This window comes from Equus quagga, chromosome 3 (assembly GCF_021613505.1).
Source record: "Equus quagga isolate Etosha38 chromosome 3, UCLA_HA_Equagga_1.0, whole genome shotgun sequence".
Lineage (NCBI taxonomy): Eukaryota > Metazoa > Chordata > Mammalia > Perissodactyla > Equidae > Equus > Equus quagga.
Window position 1 is genome coordinate 149634057 of NC_060269.1, and position 19480 is coordinate 149653536.

Here is a 19480-nt window from a genome sequence, read left to right on the forward strand (position 1 = left end):
ATTTAACTTGTCACCTTGGAGGTTTCCTGATTCCTCCCTCACACCAGTGGAAGCCTTTGGTTACAGATTGGCAGGGGAGACTCCCCCACCCCCACCCCGCCTGGAGCAGGGCTGCAGCACAGCTTTCCCTGGTGGCTCCTGTGGGCAGCAGGTGGCTTTCTCCTCTGACCCCTCCCTGGGTGTTCTGCCTCCTCAGGACATCCCACAGCCCCATCTCCTATTTCCTCCAAATTTATCTCCAAATCCCCAGCCCCTGGGCCTCCTGTCCTCTCCTCTGTGAGCTCAGCTTCCTCTGCATCTCCTTGGCTCTTGGGGAGTTTCCATATTCTCTCCTGAGCTCACAAAGCATTAAAAAAATACTTATTTTTATTTACCCAGCATCGGGGTGTTTTGAGCTGGAATACCAACAACGCTTCCACTTCCTTTCTATCCCTAAAAACAGTTCTCACAGTGCAGGGCGCATAATGTTTGTGGAAAAATAGTTTCGGACTCTTCAGAGTCCAATGTTATTTATTACTTTCTAAAAGAAATGATGGCAACCCCCATTGGCAAGATCAACTGGGACAGTCATGGACATGACGGAGTGGATAAAAGTCCGAACAGACTGATTTCTGGCTCCTGTCATCTGTCAGCCACTGGACTTCACAAAGATACTGACCTGCCACCTGCCTGATTCTCAATGTCTTCACCTGAGAATCGAGCATGATAACAGGACCTACTCCACAGCATGGCTCAATAATTAATTGATATAATGTACAACAAAGAGCAAAACTGGAAAGCAGCATAAAATGGCGACTTATTAATCATGCTTAAACGATTAATAATAATCATGCTTAAACGATCATCTTAAGACACATGATTAAGTAAAGAATTATTAATGCCTAAATGAGTGTATGTCCAGTCAAAGCTTGCCAGTGCTTGCCTGCCACATACGTGGCACCCAAGAAATGTGAGTTTCCTTTCCTCACTATAAGTAATGTATGAAATACTAAAATCCACACATAAAGGACCTAAAAGCAGTCCTCAAAACGGTTACTTCCATAGCTTTTGTTTATGAATATGCCTCTTGAACTTAAAAAAAAATGCAGCATGGAGGAATAATGGTAAATACTAGAATTATAAAAATAAAAAATAATCTGTTATGTCATTGCATCCAAAGTACCATTAAGTGAAAGCTACACTGTTATTTTTCATAGCGCTATGAAAGAAACAACACTGCTGTCGACTATAAGAGGCATCCCGGTTGCAGAGATGTTAAAAATGTTAGAATTCACAAGGTTTGCTTCCTAGAGGCAATGAAATAGGGCAGCCTTGGGTTGGAGGGTGCAGTGTGCTCCCGTGTACGGTACCTCACTGAAGCCTACGGCACAGACAGGACAGTGAAATGGAGGCACGGAGGCGGCACCAGAAAGAACCAATGGCTGTCGATGCCTGCTCATCCTCCTCCCTTCCCCAGGCCTGCACTCACCGGGCTGTGCGACTCCAGGATCTGTGCACAGGCTGCCTTTGTCAGGGTCTCCGACGCACTCAGCTCCTCCAGAAGCAGGTCCTGGATGCTCAGGAGGGCGGTGTATGCCCACAGGGTCTTGGCCATCCTGGCCGCCTTCTGGAACTGCAGGGAGACGAGGGACTCTGCAAAGCGACCCTCCTGGGCCTCCAGCTGCTGCACTCTCTCCCGCAGCAATTCTCCTCGGACCTGGGGAGGGGCCGAGCCAGAGACCAGAGAGCTGTGAGTGGAGGGCGGGTCAGAGAGAGAGAGCAGGCAGCCTACACAAGGCAGCCAGTCATTAATTCGGGACTCTGGGGCGCATCTCAAATATTTACAAGGAAGCAGTGCTGGAACCTGCAGTGCACAATTTAAGACCACAAGGGCGTCTCTGCTTTTAAAGACTCTCCGGGGCTTTCGGAGTCCAGCTGCTCATTCCGCATGTACCCCTCCGGAAGGTAAATTGAACTGTGTTGCTGTCCAGCACAAAATCCTTGAAAGGCTCCCCAACCTAGAGGACGAGAGTTCCAACCTCCTCACAGGCCCTGAGGCCCTTCCCCACCTGCTCCCAGCTAAGGTCTGTTCTTCTTTCTGCAGCCCCCCACACACCTGGACCTCCACCGTTCCTGATCGCTCACAGCCCCACACACCACGCCCTTTGTGTCTACCATCCGAGCTCCTCGCTGTGACTGGCATGCCCTGCAGCCTCGTCCTCCTGAAATCTCCCACTCGTCCGCTGGGTCTCTGGTTCCCAATTCCCCGCCTTGAAGCATCCTCGCTCTGCACCTGTTGTCACGCTCTTCTCTGTGTTTCTTTCATTCCATGCCCTTCTCCCATGCTGGCACTCACCACATCGTCCACCCCACAAGGACAGAGCTCGTCTGGGGGCGGGCCCAGCACCCAGGGGCTCAGCGGATTCTAGACAACTGAATCCACTCACTCCACTCATTCGCTCCACTAAGCAGTTCATTTTGGCATCTCTCTATATTTTTTCTCCACTACCACTACCTCTCATACTTGCTCTAGAAAAACTGCTACAGTGAACAACGCAGTCTAATGCTTCTCAGACCTCACCGCCTGAGCCCCTAAAGGCAGCTCCCTGTAAATGTGCACCCGTCTCCCCTGCACAGGGAGCCAAAGTACAAAGCAAAAAGTAGCCTGCACAAGCATAATACCCCCTTGAAGTACTTCATTTTACCTGTAAAAGCCCATGGAATTTGATTCACAATAGCCCAAAGGAAAAGCAACCCCAGTGTCCACCAACAGAGGAATGGATGTATCCACACAATGGGATATTATTCAGCTTTAAAAAGGAAAGAAATTCTGATGCACACTACAGCACGGATGACACTATGCTAAGTGAAATGAGCCAGTCACAAGAGGCCAAATCCTGGCTGATTCCACTTATATGAGGGACCTCGCGTAATCAAATTCAGAGATGGAAAAACAGAAAGGTGGGGGCCAGGGGCTGGGAGGGGCAAAGGGGGAGTTTCTGTTTAATGGGCACAGAGTTTCAGTTTGGGGAGATGAAAAAGTTCTGGAGATGGATGGTGGGGATGGTTGCACAACTATGTGAATGTGCTTAATGCCACTGAACTGGACATGTAAAAATGGTTAAAATGGTAAATTCCATGCTACATACACTTTACCACAATATAAAAATTTGAAAAAGTTTGTGGAATTTTGTTTTCTGACATGTAACCTATTTTTTTTTTTTAGGAAGATTAGCCCTTGAGCTAACATCCGCTGCCAATCCTCCTTTTTGCTGAGGAAGACCGGCCCTGAGCTAACATCCGTGCCCATCTTCATCTCCTTTATATGTGGGACGCCTGCCACAGCATGGCTTGACAAGAGGTGCCATGTCCACACCCGGGATCCGAACCTGCGAAGCCCAGGCCACTGAAGCAGAACATGCAAACTTAACCGCTGCACCACCGGGCTGGCCCCTATGTAACCTATTTCTAATATTCATATGTTTATATTCAGAAGTGTTGAAGTAGTCGGCATAAGGAAAAGTCTTTACTTGAAGGTTGGCAGAGCTCATGGCCCGGGCTCCTCCCACGGCTGTACAACCTTCCTGTGCCTGTCCCTGTGTCCCTCAGGGAATGCAAGTCCTGGTTTGAAAAGCTCAAATTTCATCTTAATGATCTGTCCTTCAGGAAAACCTCTGATGTAGGGAAAAGGAAAAAGTGCCCCAAAGAAGCAAATAGCCCACTTGCGGTAGCTGTTGGCTGGGGAACAAAATTCTGGTTGGAGGACCTGCAAAAGCTTCTTGGGAAGGTGGTACCTAAAATAGGCCTCGCAGGGTGAGGAAGGACAATAAATGGAACGTGGTTCTGCAAAGACGTACGCTGCCGGGGCAGGCATCTGTGACTCACAGGGAAGCCCACAGACGTCAGGGGCCAGAGGCAACCATGCACAGCACCGTAGTAAAGAAACACAGTTCCTCTGGGAGAAGGCGGTTCATGTCCACGCTCGAAAGGGAACAAGACGTCCTGTTCTCAAAAGGCTGCTAGCACACCCCAATCTTTCCCCAGCTTGGAGAACCAGGTGACAGGCACCCGCCCACGGACTGGTTTCCATGGAAACTGCAGATCCTGGGCCTGGGCCTCCCGGATGGGCCTTCTGTAAGGGCCAGCAGCTGGACTCAGCTTGCATAGACACGGCTCATACAGGCGGTCCAACGTCCTCGCAAGGCTGGACATGCCCTGTGAGAATGGGACCCCAAGAGCTGTGTCTGATTACTTCTACGTGGGAAGGCTCGGAAGATGTCTCTACAGTTCTTTACAGATCTGTCTTCCCGCAAACTCCCTTTCCCAGGGTCACTTTTTCACAGTAAGTTCACAAATGGAAAATATATTTACACCTTTGTTTATTAAGACAAAAAAATTTAGTGAGCATCAAATATGTATAAGTATCAAATATAGTATAAAGGAATGTGTGATGCACCTAGAGGATGGGGAGGGGAGAGAAGAGGCAGAGATGACTCAGACACCGATGTAACCTGAACGGGCTCATAACCGAGGAGGGAGGAGGCGCAGGTGGAGGCCCGCGCTCCGGAGCCAGACGCCCCGGTGTGGGATCCACCCTGCAGCTTACTAGCTGCTGAGCTGGGGCAAGTCCACTAAGCCTTCGAGGCCCACATTTCCTCATCTGTAAAATGGCAAGAATAACACCTCCCAACACATAGGATAAAACAAAAAGCTTTACTGAGGTACAATTACTGTGCAATAACCTGCACATATTTAAAGTCTATAATTTGCTAAGTGTCTACGTGTTGACATGTTTACACACCCATGCAACCAAAGACCGAAATTGGGATGGTGAATGCGATCAGGATAGCGAGCTCACCCATCACCCCTCAAAGTCTCTCATGTCCTGTGTATCCCACCCTCACACCCTCCAGCCACAGCTGACCTGCTGTCTGCCACTATAGATTAGTTTGCATTTTCTAGATTTTTATGTAAATGGAATCACACAGTAAGTACTGTTTCTGTCTGGCTGTTTTCACTCAGCATAACCATTTTAAGGCGCATCCTCTCCTACCATCGCCTTCTGAGGTGAGTATTTCTGATGTCTCCATTTCATCCCCTCTGCGGTCCATTAGCTAATACTCTGTGTTGTCATCTTAGAGGTGGTTTAGGGCGTACATTACACATCTTGCACTTCTCACAGTCTTCCTTCGAGTGATATTATCCTGCATCATGTGGAATATAAGAACCTTACAGCAGCCTTCCATTCGTCCCTTCCTGGTCTTTGGGCTATTTTTGTCATACATTTTAATTATACACGTATAAACCTCGCATTAGTTAATTATTTCTGTTGAAACAGTCATTTAAAAAAGATTTTGTATTGAGGTGAAATTCATACAACATAAAATTAATTATTTTAAAGTCAACAGCTAGGGCCGGCCCTGAGGCCAAGTGGTTAAGTTCACGCGCTCTGCTTCGGCAGCCCAGGGTTTCGCCGGTTTGGATCCTGGGTGCAGACATGGCACTGCTCGTCAGGCCATGTTGAGGCAGCATCCCACATGCCACAGCTAGAAGGACCCACAACTAAAAAACTATATACAACTATGTACTGGGGGGATTTTGGGAGAAAAAGCAATTAAAAACAAAAAAAGAAGATTGGCAACTGTTGTTAGCTGAGGTGCCAATCTTTATGAAGAAAAAAAAAAGTCAACAGCTGAGTGGCATTCAGTACATCCACGGTGTTGTGTAGCCATCACCTCTATCTAGTTCCAAAATATTTTCATCAGCCTAAAAGAAAACCCCATAAGCATTATGGGCTTACCCCCGTCTCCCCTCCCCCAGCCCCTGGCAACCACCGATCTTCTTTCTGTTTCTACTCTTTTAGCTGTTCTGGACATTTCACATAAACGGAATCATAGAATGTGTGAGCTGTTGTGTCTGGCTTCTCATAATGTTTTTGAGGTTTGTCCCCATTGTAACATGCATTAGAATATCATTCATTTTCACAGCTGAATAATATTCTATTGTACGTACAATTAATTTCTAAAGAGATTTAAAAATAAGAGGAGAATCTTAGATATTTATCCATGTAGTTGCCATTTCCAGTGCTCATTTCTTTGTGGGGTTCCAGATTTCCATCTGGGATGGAATTCCTGCCCAAAGGACTTCTTAAACCTATCTTATAGTGTGAGTCTCCTGGTGGTGAAATCGTTCAGCCTCTGTATGTCTGAAAAAGTCTCTTTCATCTTCATGCTTGAAAGATATTTTGTCTAGTTGTAGAATTCTGCGTGACGGTTTTCCCCCCAATGCATTAAGGACATTGCTCCATTGTCTTCTCGCTTACAGTGTTTGCAATAAGAAATCTTCTAGAAGCTGCTCCTTTGTAGGCAATAGATCTTTTTCCTCCGGTTGCTGTTAAGATTTTCTCTTTATCACTGGTTTGGACCAATGTGACTATGGTGCAGTTGTCTCCACATTTCCTACATCTGGGATTCGTTGAGCTTCTTGAATCTGTGGGTTGATAGCTTTCATCAAATCTGGGAAATTTTCAGCCATTATTTCTTCTCCCGTTTTTCCGTTCTCCTCTTTATCTCTCCTCAACTTCAGCAGATCCAATCCCCCACATCCTAGGCGACCTGAAGCTGTCCCACACCTCACGGATGCTGTTCATTTCTTCCCTCTGTTTTCATGTTAGATCATTTATATTACTGTGTCTTCAAGTTACCTCATCTTTTTCCTGCAATCTTTATTCTGCTGTTAACCCTATGCAATATACATCATATATCATACATATGTGTGTGTGAAAACTACGGAGTTTTCTTCTCTAGAAATTTGATTTGGGTCTTTTGATATCTTCCATAGCTCTGTTTAACTTGTTTTCAACATATGACACACAGTTAGAATGACAGTTTGAATGCTATTCTCTGCTGGTCCCAATGTCTGTGTCAGTTCTGGGTTGGTTCCCAGTCCCGGCTTTTCTCTTCCTTAGGAGCCACATTTTCCTGCTTTGTTGCACGCTTGGTAACTTTTAATTAGATGAGGGACATCGTGAACTTTCCCTTGTTGGCCCTGGATATTTTCGTATTTCTATATGGAATACAAAATTCTTACGCTCTGTCCTGGGATGCAGGCAAGTTACTTGGAATCAGTTTGATCTTTCCTGGTCTGGTTTTTAAGGTTTTTTAGGTAGGACCAGAGCAGAGTTTAGCTAACGGCTAATAACTCTCACTAAGGAGGCAAGATCTTTGGGAGGAGTATATCCATCACCTCACGAGTGACGAGGTTTCCTAGCCCGGCTGGAGGGAACCCTCACTGTCCCCGCCCTGTGGGGGCACTGGGCTCTCTTCTCTCTGCACCTTTGGGGCCGTTCTTTTGCTGGCTTGGAGTACTTTCCTCAAACGTGTGGGCCGAGCAGTTCTCAGCTGAATACTCACGGGGTTCCAGTGGGTATCTCGGGAGTTCTCTCTCCTTCCTAGTCTAGCTGCCCTGCTTCCCTGAATCCTTAGCTTTGTCTCCTCCACTCGAGGAGTCTGCCAGGGTGGGCCTGGGCCTCACCCCACGCACAGCCTGCGAACCCTTCAGGGTAGTAGCATTGTAGGGCTCAACTCTCTGGTTTCCCATGTCTCAGAGATCACTTTTGACTGTTGTCCAGTGTCTTGAAAACCATTATTTCATAAACTTTGTTCAATTTTTTCTTTCGTTTTAGGTGAGGGGTAATTCAACTCTTTTTTTTTTTTTAAAGAGCTGACGAGTTTTTTTTTTTTTAAAGATTTTATTTTTTTCCTTTTTCTCCCCAAAGCCCCCTGGTACATAGTTGTATATTCTTCGTTGTGGGTCCTTCTAGTTGTGGCATGTGGGATGCTGCCTCAGCGTGGTTTGATGTCCGTGCCCAGGATTCGAACCAACGAAACACTGGGCCACCTGCAGCGGAGTGCGCGAACTTAACCACTCGGCCACGGGGCCAGCCCCTAATTCAACCCTTTTTACTCTGTCTTGTCCAGAAGCAGAAATCTCTCATATTTTGATTATTAAATAATCTGCTGCTTTTAATTGCCTAGAACAGTGCCTGACACACTGGAGTGTTTAATAAACGTTAGCTGTTGTTGTCATGGTTGGTATTAATCTTATTATTGCAGGTATAATATGGTTGGTGCCATAAGGAAGGTCCACATATAGTGCTACAGGGGAGCTCAGAGGATGGAGGAGGTAGAGGGGTCAGGGGAGGTGGTGAAGACATTGGCATTTGAACTGGATGTTGGAAGATCCAGGCATTCAGAAACAAAGAGCAGCACAATCAAAGGCACTGAGGCAGGAGTGTATGGGGTCCCCATGGGGTGAGGAAGAAGGTGAATTAGACCAAAGTTGAAAGGAAAAGTGGAAGATGAAGCCATAGAGGCTGGACAGAAACCACATTACAGAGGCCCTGACTGCCAGAGAGAAGAGGGAAGACCTTCTCCTGAGGCAAAGGAAGGGGAAAACAGGAGGCAATGAGGAAAAACACGAGGGCCGGGCAGGTGAGCAAGAAATGGATGAGAGGTCCCCTTATTGCACACCTGCCATGAGCTCAGATCTTCCTGTTCCCTCCACGTGCTCTCAATCTTCCCCACTGGTGGATGGGTGGTGGCCCAAGCATCCTGTAAGGCCTGGTCCCCTGCAGAGATGCAGGGCAGATGAGCTGTCCATGAGGATATCTCAAGTTTTACTGATGCAAATTCATAACTAAAATGTGGGGCAAACGTAAAGCCTTTTGTATGTGCTGTAAGAACAATGTGGACAGTGAGATCAAGAAAAGAAAGATTCTCCAAAATCCTTTTTTCTTCTTCGGAAAGCTTGTTAATTCCAGCACCATAAGAATGTGCCTCCAGAGAGGGTTTCATCCTGGTCTGAAAGCACTCCTGGGGAAAGGAGACAGATTTGCATTTCTATGAAGAATTAATGGCAGGCTTCATTAAATACTCAAGCTCTCTAAAGTAATAAAAATTCATTTGCAAAACAATATGCTGCTAACTACTCTTATTTTAAACGGGAAGTTCAAACATCTTCCTTCCTTCCTTCCCTGACAGCACACGGATTTCAAAGGAGCAGATTCTTCTATACTGTGATATCCTTTAAACACAAAATGAAATCACCCCTGTCAATCAGCAGGGAATTACTGGGATTCTAAGGAGTTGAAGGCGTCACACCCCCCCTCCTTATCCAGGTTTGGAAACAAATGCAACTAGATGCAGGGGTGAGCCACACAGACGCCAAACATCAGCTTTAATATTGATGGAAACCAGATCAGAGAATGTGGCTCAGACGTGTGTCCAAATGAACACACACGCCCCCAAACAGCAGGCCTGCCCCCCAAGCTCATCACATCGTGGAAAGAGAATGGGAACTTGCTACGGGAGGGAGCTGGGCTGAGCAAGCCCAGTCCCTTCTTTAATTCCACCAATCACAGAACAGCCTCCCTGGAGAAAAGTGGACAAGGATGGAGAGAGGCCAGGATGTCACTAGCAAAGTCCCCCTGCATGGAAGGAATGGGGTCAGAGAGGGGTCACAACAAGACTCTCTCATCCAAATGCTGGGAGAAGACCGATAACACACCATTTAAACATGAGTGTGCACTTGTATCCTAGTGGCTGGTCCTCGCACAAAGCAGGTCAGTCTAACACACGCTTTGCTGGGTACATTCAAAATGCCCAGAGGGACTAAGAAGATGGAAAGTGTTTAAGACTTTCTCCTCATCTCGCATTAGGAGGGGAGTGGACTCAGTAAAGATATTTTGGGTTAATATTTGTTAAATGAAATACCACCTTGCTAAATAAACCTCATCAGTGCTTAGATTTAGAGATGGAAAAATTGATTCCTATGCCTGGAAAGACAAGGCCAGCCACCCCGTCATCTAGATAACCAAAGTGCAAAAATCTCAAACAAACTAAGGGGACTGCCTTACACCAGCCAGCATAGTTTTGTTTGTTTTGTTTATGGTTGATCTGTTATCGCTTACATACAAGCTTACCACTTAACTAGCTGTGTGACCTGGACAAGTTGCTTAACTTCTCTGAGTCTCAGTTTTGTCCGTGAAAATAACACAATAAAACAATAGGAGACAATGCCTAGTACCATCTCTGGTACCTAATGAGCACCTAATAAATGGTAGCTGCCATTATTATCACAACTATTATTACTTCTATTATCATCATTATAATTAGTTAAATAGAGTCTCCTTTAGGTTGCAGGAAGAAGATAAAAATAATAATTTGTAATATTGGGGATTTTCTTTCCTCCTTTAAAAAAGTTTCTTCATTTCTAATTATAAAATACATGCACGATGTGGAAAAATATTAACAATGGATATTCCTGGTGAAAGACAGTAGATTTATAACAAGCATCTATTGTTCTCTTTAAGGCAGAAGGGAAAGATGGGGAAAATAAGAGAGGAAATACTAGCCACAAATTTTAAAAGCTGGAGAGATGACTGCGTGGTAAAGGACTCCCCAGATCCCAAAAGATTAAGCCAGCAATGGTGTAGGCAAAGAAGCACATGATTTAAACCGTAAAGTCCCCCCAAATCTCAGAAAACGCCAGCCCCAGACAGACCTAGAAGTTGGAGGTCAAAGTTGAAGGTAAACAGGAGGAAAGGTTGAGCATCTCACTTAGAAACAAGTCCCCAGAACTCCCCCCACCCGGTTCTGCCCAGCAGACGCTGCTCCTCCCTCAGCCCAGCAGGTCCCTGGAGACGTGTTCTCCGGAAGAGTCTGTGAACTTGGACAAACTGAGCCCACCGAAGCTGGGGGCTCCACACACAAAACAGAGAGCTCAGGAGAAACTTTACACACTGACTACTGAAGTCTCACCACTCTTCCCACGTTCGGCTCCTGAAACGTCGGCAGCCAGGCCTTTCCCATGTGGCCAGGAGACTGGTCTTCTCTGGGGACTCTGATCAGCCTTCAAGGGAGACCTAAAGATACCGACATGGGGTTCCCCAAGGGAATGGTCCAGCTCAGTCACACTGGAGTGAAGGTCACAATCTACAGGAACCATCTTTGGCTCAGAGCCTCCAAGGAGCTTGCAGGTACTCCACTCTTAAATATGAGCAGTCCACCAACGGTGACCACACACCTGGGAAAGCCTCTCAAGAACAGAGGTAACTGTCAAGATGCAGGAATTTGTTTCTTTTTTTTTTTTTTAAAGATTTTATTTTATTTTTTTTTCCTTTTTCTCCCCAAAGCCCCCCGGTACATAGTTGTATATTCTTCGTTGTGGATCCTTCTAGTTGTGGCATGTGGGATGCTGCCTCAGCGTGGTTTGATGAGCAGTGCCATGTCCGCACCCAGGATTCGAACCAACGAAACACTGGGCCGCCTGCAGCGGAGCGCGCGAACTTAACCACTCGGCCACGGGGCCAGCCCCCCAGGAATTTGTTTTAAAAGAACTTTAAAAAATATAACTGTTCTCAGAGAGATACAAAAAGTTATAGAAGCCTTAAAACAACAAAAGAATGTTATTTCTCTAGAAGAGACCGTTCGGAGAGGAAAAACACCTCTTGAAGAATTAGAAATTAAAACCTTGAACAGAAGACTCAAGGAAAGGTTTGGAAGATAAAACTTAGGATATCCCCCAGCAAGTAAAGTAAAAGAACCAAGAAAAAGAAAATAGTGAAAGAGAAAAAGCAGAAGAGGTCCAACATCTGAATAATTAGAGATCTAGAAAGACAGACCAGAGAAAAGAAGGGGAGATAACCATCAAAATCATTCAAGAAAATTTGTCAAACAATGTGTCAAGTATGCGGGCAGAACAGAAATATTTTCCGTCTTGAAAAATTTCAAAATATTAAACTTTTCCCATGCTCTTTCCTAGGAAACAAACATGGGAAGAGTTTCATTAAAATAAGGGACACATGGGGCCAGCCCCATGGCTGAGTGGTTAAGTTCGCACGCTCTGCTTCAGGTGGCCCAGGGTTTCGTCAGTTCAAGTCCTGAGCGCGGACATGGCACCGCTCATCAAGGCACGCTGAGGCGGCGTCCCACATACCACAACCAGAAGGACCCACAACTAAGAATATACAACTATGTACCTGGGGGCTTTGGGGAGAAAAAGCAAAAAAATAAAATCTTAAAAAAATAAATAAATAAGGGACACATTAGGAAAGAGAGGAGAGAAGGAAATTCAGAGCATGACCCCAAGATGGCAGGTGTGCATAAGGAATAAAGGGCAGCGTCGAGACTGGAGAACACCAGAGTCACAGAGACAGACGTCCTCAAGAAGATGGAATTAATGAGACACGTCTGGTGTGATGGGCCCAATAGGCTATTTAGTCAACTGTCAAGAAGTGGACTGAATTAGTGATGAGCACATGGGAAAGCAACCAAAAAACAAAAACCAAAGGACAATATTAACTCCAGGAAAAACAAAAAGTGATACAGGAAAGAAAAATGAATCTCAGTTTTTATGTGGCTCAGACATGAATAACAGTTAAGTAACCACAGTAAAAGAAATCTTAAATATGGATCTAACTATACTGGGGGTGGGGGAGGACAGGACGGGCTCATGTGTGTTGCAGGTTGAAAGAAGAAAGATGGTTAAATCCTTTCTCCCATAAACAAAAGTGAACAGATAATGCCTATGAGCAGAGAAAATGAGAAATAGCAAGACAAGCATGTTACTTAGAGATATGGAGGTAAAAACCAAAAGATTAAGCTAAAAAATTAAAAGTCGTTACACCTGAAGATTTGAAAATGTGTGGGGATGTGGTTGCAGGGGGCTGTTCTTTTCTGAGCGCAAACCTTGTAGAATTATCTGACTCTTTCAAAGAATATATACATAAATTCAATAAAAATGAAAAGCAGGGGCTGGCCCAGTGGCGCGGCAGCCCGGGGTTCGCTGGTTCAGATCCCAGGTGTGGACATGGCAGCGCTTGGCAAGCCATGCTGTGGTAGGTGTCCCACATATAAAGTAGAGGAAGATGGGCACGGATGTTAGCTCAGGGCCAGGCTTCCTCAGCAAAAAGCGGAGGATTGCAGTAGTTAGCTCAGTGCTAATCTTCCTCAAAAAAAAAAAAAAAAAGAAAGAAAAGTAAATTTTTAAATGGACATGTAGAAAAAATTTACTACATTCAAACCCTCCAAAGATAACCATGGTAACTCTTCCATATGAGACAGGGGAAGTAGAATAGATTAGAAAGGGAAGCTGCATTCTGATTGTGAGGTCTTGAAGGCCATGCCCAAGAGTCTGGGTTCTGTTTGGGGGCAGTGGGAAGCAATGAAAAGTCCCCCGGAGCGGTGCTTCAGGGAGATAAGTGTGACACAGTCTGCCTCAAGGGGTAACATGGCGGCAAGAGTTGACATGCAGAGGAAGATGTGGAGGCCTTCCCAGGCTTTGTGGATGGACGGATTTTCCCTCCCCTTCCTAAAATGCATTCCCTTTCAATGCGCCTTCTTTTCTAAGCTTTATAAGGACCTGTGCCATCAGTGTTCTCTCTTGTCAGGCCCTCTAAAAATGAGCATGTTATTCTCATGCTTAAACCCTAGTCCCTTCTGAAATGACAGGAGAGTGAGGAGCTGTTCCTGACAGAAGCGCCAGCCACCTCTGCATAATTGCCGAAGCAGCTGCAGAAACACAATACACGGTCGATGGCAGTGCAGGAGTTCCGCTCCTGAGTGAAAGGATGGCTAACGAAGCGTGCATGCATGGCACATTATGAAACCTGGCAACAGTGAACGAATAACGGATGGGTGAGAGGACAGGTAGGAGACAAGACACCGAAATGAAGGGCAACATCATTAAAATAATACCAGAAATAACGGGTGAGCAGGAAATATGGTCATGTCTTTTTCATTTATATTTAAATATTCCTAAAGAATATTTATGAGAAATTTATATATACTCTGTGCAAAAACAGCAGGAGAACACACCAAAGATTAGGTGAAATGTTCCCTTCATTTCTGGATCCATCAAACATCTGTGAATAGAACACAAGGAGGGGCATCGGGAGACCTGTGCTTTAGGCTCTGCTCTGCCATCTACCAGCTCTGTGACTTTGGACAAGCCGCTCAAGCTTTCTGAGTCTCAGCGTTCTCATCTGTGAACTGCACAGTAAGAGCTGTTCCACCTGCCTCCCTACAGAGGTGGGTAGGATACATGCAGAGGTTCCAAGAGTGCTTGAGACATCAAACACTGAAAAGAACCTAAATGTTCATTAATTGAGGGGTGGTTAAATCATGTAACGTTCACACACATCATGAAATACTACGCTGCCATAAAAAGCGATGAGGAAACTCTTACGTATCAATATGGAAAATCTTCAAGTTTCAGTATTAAGTAAAAGCAAAGATGATAGGTAGATAGATAGACAGATAGACAGAGGTAGGTAAACTGGTATAGATGATGGCACATGGAGGGATGGATGGATAGATTGATATGGGTAGGTAAATCATATTGATAGAAATAGGTAGACCACTGATAGCTAGATAGAGGTAGGTAAGATAGATGGATGGATAGATAGATAGATGATAGATGTAGACAGATAGATCTATTACTAATAGTTGGAGAGTAAAAATGAGCTACACAATTTGTGCTGTGTACCCACTCTGCTTTACGGATTGGCCTAGGCATCGAGGCAGGAGAAAAAAAGACACATTCTCTGTTCTGGTCAATCATTCAACAAGTAAGACCTTGGCCAGGGGCCATTTTAAGGGCAGCCTTCTCATCTTTCAGCTCCAATAAACTGCCCCAAGGTGGTGATAGCCTCCCGGAGGTCAAGGAAGGCACCCAAATGTCCCTTCACCAATGGGGCACTCACTTCCGAGAAGCCCTCTTTGGTTGCCCTCCTGGAGAGGGCAGAGGGACTGACATGACTGACCGTTGCATAGGGTGACTTTGGCCATCTACCAAGCCCACACTGGAACCTTATTCTTGCTGAGGTGGCTGGCCCCAGGGCCCTTCAGTTCACAGCGATCAATCACTTCTCCATAGGGCCTGGGACTGCCACCTTAGCTCCCATCTCAAGCTTACAAGCAGAAGGAAAAGAACAGGTCAGACCAAGACCAGGCCTGCATCCTCTGGGGCCAACGAGCACAGAGGTCAGGAGAGAAGTTCTCAATACAGAACTGGAAATGAATGTACCCCCCCAAATATTCTCTACGAGGTGCCCAAATCTTGTCAATTCTGCCTCAGCAGGCCTGAGCTCCTCAGGGCAGCCCTCCAGGCCTCTCATGGCCTGGCTCCTCCCTGCCTCCTGGAGCTCCCTTCTCCATCCCTAACAACAGACTCAGCCTGTTAGAGGACAAACGAAATATCTTTCAAAATGGACCTAGCATAAAGCCACAGGGTAAGCCTCAATAAAATCCCAAAGAATCATCATCACATACACTTTGTTCTCTAACAAAAATATAATAAAACTAGACACCAATAACAAAACAATAGGGTTTTTTTTCCCCCCAAAGAAAAGGATAGGTTAGAATTAAAAATCAACAACAAAAGGGTAGGTTAAAAATTTCCACTTCTGGCCATGACGGAGTAACAAGGAGCAGATCTGCTCTCTCACCAGATTTACTCTCCCACAACTAGAAAACCAGGAAAGTATACGATGCAACAGTTTTCAGACACTGGACAAAAGGCAGCGCAGGACTGGGATTCCTGAGAGACAGGAGAGAGACAAGGTGGGCCCCACGGCTGCCCCAGCTTATGGCTGGGATGCAGTTCCCAGGATGCAATGTTGTGGGGTGGGGTGGGGGGCGCATGGGGAGCTGGCAGCCTCACTAGGTTAAGAAAACAAAATCAGAGTTTGGGAGGCCACCGTGTCTAGAATTTGTGGGGTAGAGTCCCAGAGAGATGGGAGCTGCACAAACAGAGAGAGAGAGAGAGCTCCTGAGATCTGCCTGGGTGTCCTCAAGTCTTTGGCTGAGTACTGTGCATGCTTGAAAAAAATAGCTATGTGAGGCCAGGGAAAGAACCACCAGAAAAGAACAGGCAGAGCCGTTGCTGGAGCTCACATGGAGCTGGGAAGAGTTAGCATTCCCACTAGCTAGAGTGGAAAGGCCCCATAGCACACGAGGCCCCAGGCCCCAGGCCCCAGAAGGGTAAGCCTCAGCCGTGGGGACGAATTAGCCCTCCACTAAAGGCAGCTCTTGATCTAACCTAACAAAGCTTAAAAGCAAGTCTTGAAAGGATAAAACTAATCCCAAATAACTTTACATGCTGGAACCCCAACACTATTAAAGAAAACACAACCAGTACCCAAGATGTAACATTCACAATGCCAAGCATCTGATAAAAAATTACAATACATGCAAAGAAGCAGGAAAATATGATCCACAACCCAGAGAAGAACCAATCAGTAACAAGGAGAGAGATGATGGAGCAAGCAGACAAGGACACTGAAACAGTGATGAGAAAAAGGAATGAGGAATAAGGATTCCTGGGGCACGGAGTGATTAAGTAACTTGCTCAAGGTCACGCAGCTAGAAAGTGGCTGAACTAGGACTTGGACCCAGCAGTCTGGCTCTAGAGACGGAACAAGGGAGTCTAGAAAGACTCATAAAAATTAGTAACATTTCTTTACACCAGTATCAAATACGTAAAAAATAGAAGTTAAGATAGGTTATCATTCACGACTGCAGTCAAATCTAACATGTATGTGGGAACCACCACAAAGAATACACAAGACCTTATGTGTAAGGTGACCATGTGACTTACCACCTGAGATGAGAGTGACAGGGAGAGCCAGTGGGAAGGGACATGGGGCCAAAGGGGAGACTGGGACTGTCCCAAGCAAATCAAGATATACGGTCACCCTACGTATGGAAACAACTGTAGATTCTATTACACATCCTAAAGAAGATCCAAATAAAATAAGAAACAGTCCATCTTTTTGGAGGGGAAGACAATTCTCAAACTAACCTGTAAGTTTAATGCAATCACAACAGAAACTTACTTAGGGCCTTGATTCACTTATTCGAAAATGTATACGCTCTCCAAAGTCTTCCAGGGTTAAAACTGTGCATCTGTGAGTTTGCAATGAGCCCGTCAGAAGGACTGGGCGTCCCTGGCTGAGAATCCCATTTCTGGTCACAGGTGCACGCCAGCCTCTCAGGACAGCTGCCTGTGACCAGAGCTGACAGTTCACCCCATTAATCCATCAGCTGTGCAGAAACGTGGGCAGGCAGGAAGCTCACTTTTGTCTCTGTCTGTCTGGCTGTCTCTCTTTTCCTCCCTGAACCCCTCATACCACCCTTTCTGAATTAGTCACACAACCATTCACTCAGGTGGAGCGTGGATGACTCCGCTGGATTTTCCATCTGAAAGTGGGATGTGAGCTTCGAAAGGGCTGATGTGCACACTGGCTGCTCCTCCGAAGCTCAGACGATCTCAAGAGCAGACACCTAGAACAGTGCTGCACAAAACGCTCCCTCCAGGAGGAAGCGGAAGGAGAAGAGGGAAAGGAAGGGTGAGAGGCCAAGAAGAAGACAGAAGTGGAAGAAAGGGAGGGGACGTGGGGAAGAAGACCAGAGAGTCACCTAGGGAGGCCGGAGCCGTCTGATTGTCACAGCTGGCTGTCTTCACAATGCTGTGACAGAAAGGGCACAGGGAAGGAGGCAGACACGCCTTGTTTGACCCCCAGCTCTACCGCTCACTGACAGCGTGACCTTGGGCAATTCTCCCAACGTCTCCGGATGGAAGAGTCCAGAAGAGTATCAGCCTGGAGGTGAGGGTTGGGGGGACACCTGACATGGGTCCTGGTAAAGAAAGGGGGCACTGAGCAGGTGCTTCCAGCAGGCTCTGCAGCCCCAGCTGTGCAGCCCAAGTCCCTGTGGGTCACCACACTGTCAACCAGGCTGGGGCTCTGCAGTGGGTCTCTGGGCAGTGGTCAGCAAAGCCCAGCCCACCTCGACAGCTGCAGGAGTTTTGAGGGACTTCCCCATCCTGACACAGGATCACACAGCTCTCAGCGGCTAGACGCACACTGAGGGCTGTCACTTCTCTCTGCAATTACCCTGTGAATGAAATATCGGAACAACCGCTGCTCCGACGCTGAGAGATGCGATCGATCAATTCCGGGAGGAACATCAAAGCCGTTAACTCGGGAGTGCCTATTCTATTGGCACTTGCCACCACGAAACAGCCAATTTTGAAGACGGCCTGTCATGAAAAGGTCACAGCTGACAAATGCCTCTCATCTGCCTTTCTCCAGGTTACGGCGCACAGGGAGCTGCTCCACTGTTGGAAAAAAGTAGCATTGTGGCCCGCTCTAAAGTTAAAAAGCGCCTTCCTGCCCATTTGCTCCTCACAAAGACCCTGTGACTAGTGGCTCATGATTGTCATAATCTTCATTTTACATATGTGGGAGCCAAGGCGTGTTTGTCCCACATGGCACACCTGTGGGAAATAAGCACGTTTCGTGGGAACACTCTCCCGTCAATTGCGGTCAGGGCATTCGGTCCAGAGGCAGCGCAGCGATGAAGAACAGACAGAGCTTTAGGTTCAAGCGCTGTGTCTGCCCCGCTGTGCTGCATGGACCTGGGTGAACTCGCTAACCTCTCTGAGACTCAGTTTTCCCACCTGCAAAGTAGGGATACTGATCGTTCCAACTTCTTAGAGAGGCTGGGAGGGTTAAAGCACATAATGGAGTGAATGAGAGACAGGCTAACGTGGTGGCAAAAAGATGGGGTCTGAAGCCAGAGGCTGGGATGCGGCCCAGGAGTTACGGCACCTCTCTGTGCCTCAGATTCCTCACTTCCAGTACAGGGATCATGGTGGCTCCTTTTATGGGATTCGTGATGTCATTAAAGGAATGAACACATGTGGAGAACTTAGCTCCCAAGTCACATCAGTTCTTATTAATATCTACATAGTACAGCTGATACATGTAATATACTGTATGTGCCTATTGTAAATGTGTGATATATATGGACATATAAAGCATTGAGCAGGGTCAGCCAGGTGGCACAGTGGTTAAGTTCGCACGTTCCACTTTGGCGGCCCAGGGTTCACTGGTTTGGATCCCGGGTGCGGACATGGCAATACTTGGCAAGCCATGCTGTGGTAGGTGTCCCAAATATAAAGTAGAGGAAGATGGGCACGGATGCTAGCTCAGGGCCAGTCTTCCTCAGCAAAAAAAAAAGAGGAGGATTGGCAGCATATGTTAGCTCACAGCTAATCTTCCTCAAAAAAAAAGAAAGAAAGAAAGAAAGTGTCCAGCAAGGGGCCCAGAATGCCATACACACTCAAAGGCAAAAAATAAATAAATGCTATTATACTTTAAGAGGTGAGGTAAATTCTTAAATCAGTGTGTAAGACAAAAATGAAATATTAATCACCCTCGAAAAAACCAGTCTTCCCCCAGAGCTGGGGCAGATGGCTGTGTCTTCCGCCCATGTGAAGGGTCTGGCTTCTGCTGAGGACAAACGTATGCCTCAGATGGAAATGAGAGAGGTGAGCAAAGGGCAGGTGGGCTCAGAGTCTCACTCAGGGAACCATGGAGTCCTCTCACCCGGTCACTCACCCTGTCTCTCTCCTCCATCAGCGGGGCAGGTGAGAC

At 46.5% G+C, this 19480-nt stretch overlaps 1 protein-coding gene across 3 annotated transcripts in view; it reads right to left on the reverse strand.

Annotated features, from left to right (window-relative positions):
- EVC2 (EvC ciliary complex subunit 2) overlaps positions 1–19480 on the reverse strand; it is a 131102-nt gene that overhangs the window by 22883 nt on the left and 88739 nt on the right. For all 3 annotated transcript variants that reach the window (XR_006887968.1, XM_046656746.1, XM_046656745.1), the window contains one exon: positions 1469–1696. Coding sequence is in view for 2 of the 3 variants with exons in the window: in XM_046656746.1 (XP_046512702.1) it covers positions 1469–1696 (228 nt within the window). In the remaining variant the exon portion in view is untranslated. The remainder of the gene's footprint in view (positions 1–1468; positions 1697–19480) is intronic.